Source organism: Dacryopinax primogenitus (assembly GCF_000292625.1).
Source record: "Dacryopinax primogenitus strain DJM-731 SS1 chromosome Unknown DACRYscaffold_2, whole genome shotgun sequence".
NCBI lineage: Eukaryota > Fungi > Basidiomycota > Dacrymycetes > Dacrymycetales > Dacrymycetaceae > Dacryopinax > Dacryopinax primogenitus.
The window spans coordinates 581927-588074 of record NW_024467199.1 but is presented as its reverse complement, the minus strand read 5'-3'; the positions used below and the strand labels follow the sequence as shown (position 1 = coordinate 588074).

At 52.4% G+C, this 6148-nt stretch overlaps 2 protein-coding genes across 2 annotated transcripts; both read left to right on the top strand.

Moving 5' to 3' along the window:
- Positions 1-537: 537 nt before the first annotated feature.
- Positions 538-1899, top strand: DACRYDRAFT_19896 (peroxisome assembly protein per8; the record flags this gene model as incomplete). The annotated part of the gene is made up of 6 exons (XM_040771708.1): positions 538-619; positions 671-748; positions 798-878; positions 929-1005; positions 1053-1265; positions 1316-1899. The coding sequence occupies 6 exons, from the start codon at positions 541-543 to the stop codon at positions 1775-1777; spliced, it is 990 nt and encodes a 329-aa protein (XP_040632265.1). The 3' UTR covers positions 1778-1899.
- Positions 1900-2868: 969 nt separating this feature from the next.
- Positions 2869-4414, top strand: DACRYDRAFT_19895 (uncharacterized protein; the record flags this gene model as incomplete). Its single annotated transcript, XM_040771707.1, has 3 exons — positions 2869-3081; positions 3139-3586; positions 3641-4414. Coding segments are annotated over exons 2-3 (472 nt in total), but the record flags the coding sequence as incomplete, so codon positions are not given.
- Positions 4415-6148: the final 1734 nt, after the last annotated feature.

Sequence of the window (6148 nt, the reverse complement as noted above, 5' to 3'; positions counted from 1 at the left end):
CATATGCATGTCCAGTCCTCCAGATGGAGGTCCAGAATGCAGTACACACCAGCCTTACCAGGACGCACCAAAACTCGAAGCAATCCCGGCAGACGACAGACACAGAGCAGAGCCAGAAAGCAAATTCCGTCTCAAAATCACAAAAACCCATCCATCCAGCCCAAGAACAGCTCAGATCAGCCCAGAAACCAGCCAGAATCATCTCCAGGACGCCTCAGAATGGTTGACAGTAGTTGACAGTGAGGAAGGAGTGAAGCAAGGGGCTGGATGGCACAGATTGCCCTGCAGCAGCATCGTGGTCGATGCTCAAGAGCTAGAGAGGGGATGGTGTCGAGTTTGCGCCAAGAGTGGCAGTGCAGGACCCTTGCGCAGCCTTAAGGCACCGGAATTTGATTCCATTAGACTATCTATGTAGCCTATATGTATATAGGGACGGATTGGCCTGCGGCAGGCCAATCCACGCCACGTTATCTATTCTCCCCTAATCGACGACTCGACAGCTGTTCGTCTTTCGCTCACTAGGCACAAGTATTAACGACAATGGACACCGCCGAACCTGGAGAGCGTGCAGAGAGTAGCACGCGCTGGGTCCCACCGGCCGCAGCGCAGCCTCAAATCAGTGCGTACAACTCAATGTGTATGTAGCGTGTGCGCTAACAACACCTGGCAGTCCGTGCACATCAACGAGATATTTATTTCCTCGCGGCATTTATGGAACAGTGCGAGACTGTCTTGCGCTCCTTCTTTGGTGAGTGATTTACTGTTGCGAGACGGGTGGTTGTTGACCAAAAGATTAGGAGTGCGGACGCTCCGCAGGTGGGAGAAGGAGATCAATTTGCTTGTTCGGGCCTTCTACCTTTCCCTCACTTTGGGCCGAGGTGAGCAAAATAACGACGTGCACATATCATGTGCTTATCGTATCCCTCAGGCTTTCAGACTCTAGGAGAAGAATACACCGACGTATACCAAGTCAGCGCCCGCTCAGGCCGCTTTCCCACCCATCGCGTCCGTCCACTCATCCCCTGTGCGTATCTACCCTGATTTCCCCTCAGCTGCGGATCATCTCCGTGCTCTTATCGACCCTGCCATTCTACCTCGTCGCACGCTTGTCAGCCAGCTTGAATCCACAGCGTAATCCTGCTCTCTCTTCCCTCCTAGCGTTGAGCCAGACAGCGACCGCCGTTGCGGCGGATGTCAACCTTGCGCTGTTCTACTTCCAAGGAAGGTATTACAGTCTCCTTAATCGGTTTCTCAGTCTACGACCCGTAAGCCCCCCTCGCTAGTAGATGATGGACGAGAGCTGAGCCTGATATAGCACACGATGTCCCCTCCCGAACCGGGCATCCGTCCACCCTCCTACGGGCTGCTCGGGCTTCTCCTCTCCATGCGGCTTGCCTACCGAGCATACACCTTTATTTCCTCCCTCACCCACGCATCTTCAGCCTCTACTGCTATATCCACGGATTCCAAATCCAAATCACCCGGGAATGCCACTTTCATCGACGCCAAGCCGGTGACGCTGCTCCTTCACCCTCGGGATCCGGAGGACAAAGGCCCCGAGCACGCGTACGTTTCCCTCTCCTCCCTCACACCAGAACAACATTCTGCCCGACGGTGCGTGCTCTGCTTGGAGGAAAGGACGGCAACTGCTGCCACTGCGTGTGGGCATCTGTTTTGCTGGACTTGTGTGGTGGATTGGACGAGGGAGAAACCGGAATGTCCCCTCTGTAGGCAGAAGATCGACTTGCAGTCCTTGCTGGCGATATACAATTTGTAGCGAGCACCGGAGAGGGACGCATGGTGAATGTGGTTGGGTATGATACTAAGTAAATGGGGTGACTTCTCACATCCATTGGTGTTGGTATGCCGACTGGCGCTGATATGTGTAGTAGTTGCTAGAATCTCGAGAAAAAGTGGAACAATGGTTGATCATCAAAGACTGTATGCGATTCAACGACAGTCTATCTCAACGACTCTCCAAGGTGCCTAGCGCGACACTGCTCGTGTTTTTCACCAGCCAAAATCCGCCCTTGTTCTCCACGCTGTCCAACTAGTGGAGTACAGAACAATCCGGCGGGGCCGGTGAACATGCCTTGATCCGAAATCTGATGCGCCACACTCCCATGTCACACATTTAAACGCCCATCCTCTGCAGGCGAGTAACCTGATGCCACTGTTGCCCAAGTCTGAATCAGGCCGAGGTGGATTCCTTCTCTTCGGCACCTTCTACTGGTCCAGTACTGCTCCTTGCAGGCACATCTCCCCCGCTCGGCGATCGATATGACGGGTTTGCTGTGTTGCCGACCTTGCTGGCGCCTAACGTGACTCGCATCACTTGCAGCGCTCGTAAGGTGCCACACTTTTATTCTGATATTCTGTGCTCTATGGCGACACCTGTGCCAGCATGTTCGGGACGTTTACCTCTGCTGTGGCTGCGGTGCAGGCGGTTTTCCAAGGCTGATGAGGCGGGTCCGGCAATGCGCCTGACTTGCCGTGAGTCTGTGAAGATCCACAGCGTCTTTATCAACCGGGACCTTACTTAACCTTTACCTTCTGCGGTGATACCCCCTTCTGAACTTTTCCACTCTCGGTATTTGCCCTTTGCGCGTGGTCATGACTTCTCGACGCAAACCTTCCTCGCGTGTGACACTCCCCGTCTGGACAACAGAAAGGTATCCGCTCATCCAGGAAGATGGTCTTCAAGACCGTTCAGCTGTGTCACGAGATGCACTGCAGCAAAGCATGTCTGAAGTGACACTGATACCAAATGGTCAATCTGAAGTGAGTGCACCTAACTTCATAAGCGTCGAAATATCTGACTGTTCTTGCTGGATACCACAAGAAGCATTTTCATCTGCTGTGGAAGAGCGAATCACGCTACACCCCTTATCACCCGAGGAAGTTTCTCTAGCGGAACATCCTGCCCATGGGAAGGAGCCCGTATACGTGGACAACTTTCCCGTAATCTGCGGTTCAAGGGACGACCAGTCTTTCTGGCATATGTGCAGAGCTCGTTTTGGAGAAGAAGACGAAGTCATGCTTTCCTGGTGGAGTGGAAGACTGACCGGACTAGGGACTCTTGTGAGCGTCTGTATTCATATATGCGAGCGTTACGAGAAACGAATTGATGAAGTTCAGGCTGGTTTGCTCGTCGCTGCTATCATGGGCTTCCTCCCCGCTACCTTCGACACAACGACTGGAACCTTGTCCATTCCACAAACCATATAGATTCTCGCGCTCGAAATTCTTTTGTTAGTTGTGGTACTCTGCGTCCCCGCTTCCCACGTCATACAGCGATACCGCCGTCATATGCCAGGTCCGATGGCAGATTTCGTCCGGGAACGCCAGCGCCGATACGATTCACTCATCCAGAATGGACTCCCAGCGCTCTTTTCTATCATGGAGCTTCTCGTTGGCTTGGCTGCCCTCCTCTTGCTTGGAGGAGTATTGGTTCTCGCTCCCAACGGCTCGTCGTGGGCTGCTCTCGCTTTTATGTCGTTGGGTGTGATAGGCTCGATCTATCTGTTGCATATATCTAGCACATGGGATTACCGGGACATCCCTCTGCACCGAAACGTTTTTCAAGGTATAGAGCGGTCCCTCGTGGATGGCAGCACGTTTGTTAACAACGCATTCACAGAAATGCTCCACGAGCTGAGAGAGATGATCTCCCTGTCATATCTGTACCATACGCCCAAAAGCATTCAAGAAGCCGAAGTTGCGAAGCAGAAGCTCAACATGCGAGTCTCCGTCTTCGTCGGTCTTCATACGCCCGATGTGGGGGAGCGAGAGCCTTGTTTACAATCAGCGCATGCCTTTGGTCCCATGAACTGGCACAATTTCAGAATGTTCGAGGGGGATCTCCGGGACTTGTCTTGCGGCCTCATCACACATCTCTTGGAAAGGACCAGCCCAGCCTTGTTGAAGCGAATGGAGGGCCGTTCCAAACGAACCCGCATCGTGCATCTAGCGGCCTTTTCGACTTGGGTCAAGCCTACCCCATTCCGTGTTAGAAAAACAATCCCTAACTCTACGTATGAGCTTGCCGAAGGCTCGATGGAACATCTTGCAGATTGTTTCGCCAGGCTTGACTCGGAGAAGAACGAGTACGATGATCCCGAAGATCCGCACAGCGGGAAGGAACACGCGCTCCTCGCTTGTTGCATTATCTTGCGCTCAAGCGTTAGAGAAGGCTTTCTTCAACAGATCATGATTGACAGATGGCTCGAGAACGCCATTACCCTCTTGGAGCGGGTGTTCGGCGGGTCGCACATTCATCTGTTTGGTGTTTGTCTGGTGCTGGACACGATCGCGTCGTTTTGTGACATATTATACCACGGTCCGGTGACGATGAACCAAGAGCAACGCGACAGGCTTATTCCGATAATCGGCCGCTTCCTCATCCAGCAGAAAAACATTCCTCGGCAGCTAGTTGCATGCGCCGTGGCGGCGTTTGGAAATCTTCTCCTCAAGAACGAGACGCAACATGAAAGCATGCCTCGTACATTTGCCCTGCTGTGGACGGAGGATCCTAGCAAGCTGATCGATTGGCTGCTCGAGCATGGTGGATCGGCCCTTGTGCATGAGATAGGGAGTGAAGACAATGGTCAGTCGCTTGATGCGAGTCAGACCTTGAAGATTGCAAAGTCGGCAGTTCGAAGGCCTACTATGGCTTGACGAAAGGAAATATCCACAGGATGTGAAGAGTAATCTAGCATTGCTGCCTGATGCCAAGTGATGCAAGACAGCAATAATGAGGAAGTCACATTTATTTAGGGACATCATTTCGGAATACACTAGCGTCATCCTTCGATTCATGCTGCTCATAGGGGCTTATAAGCGCCCGAGAAACCAGGCATGCGCGATTCCAAGAAAGGACTGTGTGACTGACACAGTGCATGCGGAAAACCCGGGCTTGCAAATCGGGTTGCGGAACGTGCGCCGGAGCGGCATCATATGGCGAAGATGGAACGTTCTAGCACAACATTGACATTGCACAGGGGATTTCAGGAGATAAGGACATCATTGTTCTGTGCATCAGGATTGTCAGACCACGAGCTAGAGGTTGTCTGAGCTTCCGCTTTTAGTTGCATTCCAAGTCAAGTCGCGTCACGAGACGCCATAAAGGGAAGACCAAGAAGGAATGAGAGTGAATGCACACACATGAAACGATCGGCCATCTGAAGATAAAACTGAATCGGAAGCCGACGGGTCGTTATAGTGTGAATCAGTTTTATCGCGGTCAGATTTGTAAATTGCGAGAGAAGCTTTCATCGGTGTCTCCTGCGCGACCAAATTTCCATTCCCCTGTCCTGCCGGCTGTCAGGGATTCTGTGATAGGGTAACATAACTGGGAAAAAAAGAAAAGGCGCGTCCAATGGAACAAGTCAAAAAAAAAAAAGATGAAAAGAATTGGATTCTGTGACGGCGACGGAGGACGGCACGTGATCCATTCTCGAGAATTTTCTGTATTTGACACGGACTGTCGTCGTCCTGCTTCGACGGGGAACGTGAGAGGACGGGTCTTGGACTATTTGGAAGGTGGAGAAGACGGCAACGGGCGGGCATTACGGAGGCAAATGTGAACGGCGGGAGAAGCGGGGAAAAGAACCCTTATGGCTTGGCTGAGCTGGAAGTCGGCCGAGATTTGGGTGTACGATAAAGCGATGGTGATAGTGAATAATATTGACAATGCCAGGTGATGTTGTTGTTGTGGGGTTAATGTGGATAATTATTGAAGTGATCGTGTGCTGGCTGACCTCCAAATCGAGTGGGTTGGTAAGGGAGAACATAGCCCTTATGACGTTGTCTAGACCCCGCTTGGATGGAAAAGTGAGTCCGCTGGCTTACAGTGTGTGTGATTGGGTGAGGTTCTGAATGCCTCCGTGTGGCGTTCTTTTGGAACGGTTTCCGCGTTGAGCGGTGTGTGGATCGGAAGCAAACAAGGAGAAGAAAAGAGAGTCCGGGCGTGTCGCATCGCAGCGACTCGAACGCGTGGTCACGCACCAGACGGGGAAAAAGGCCACTCCTTCCCCCCCCCTCCGCCTCTCCCGCCCCCTCCTCCTCTTTCTCTTCCTCTCTCTCTCCTCCTCGTCCACCTCACTCACTTCCCACCATCATCCTCCAACATTTATATTGTTGCTGCTAT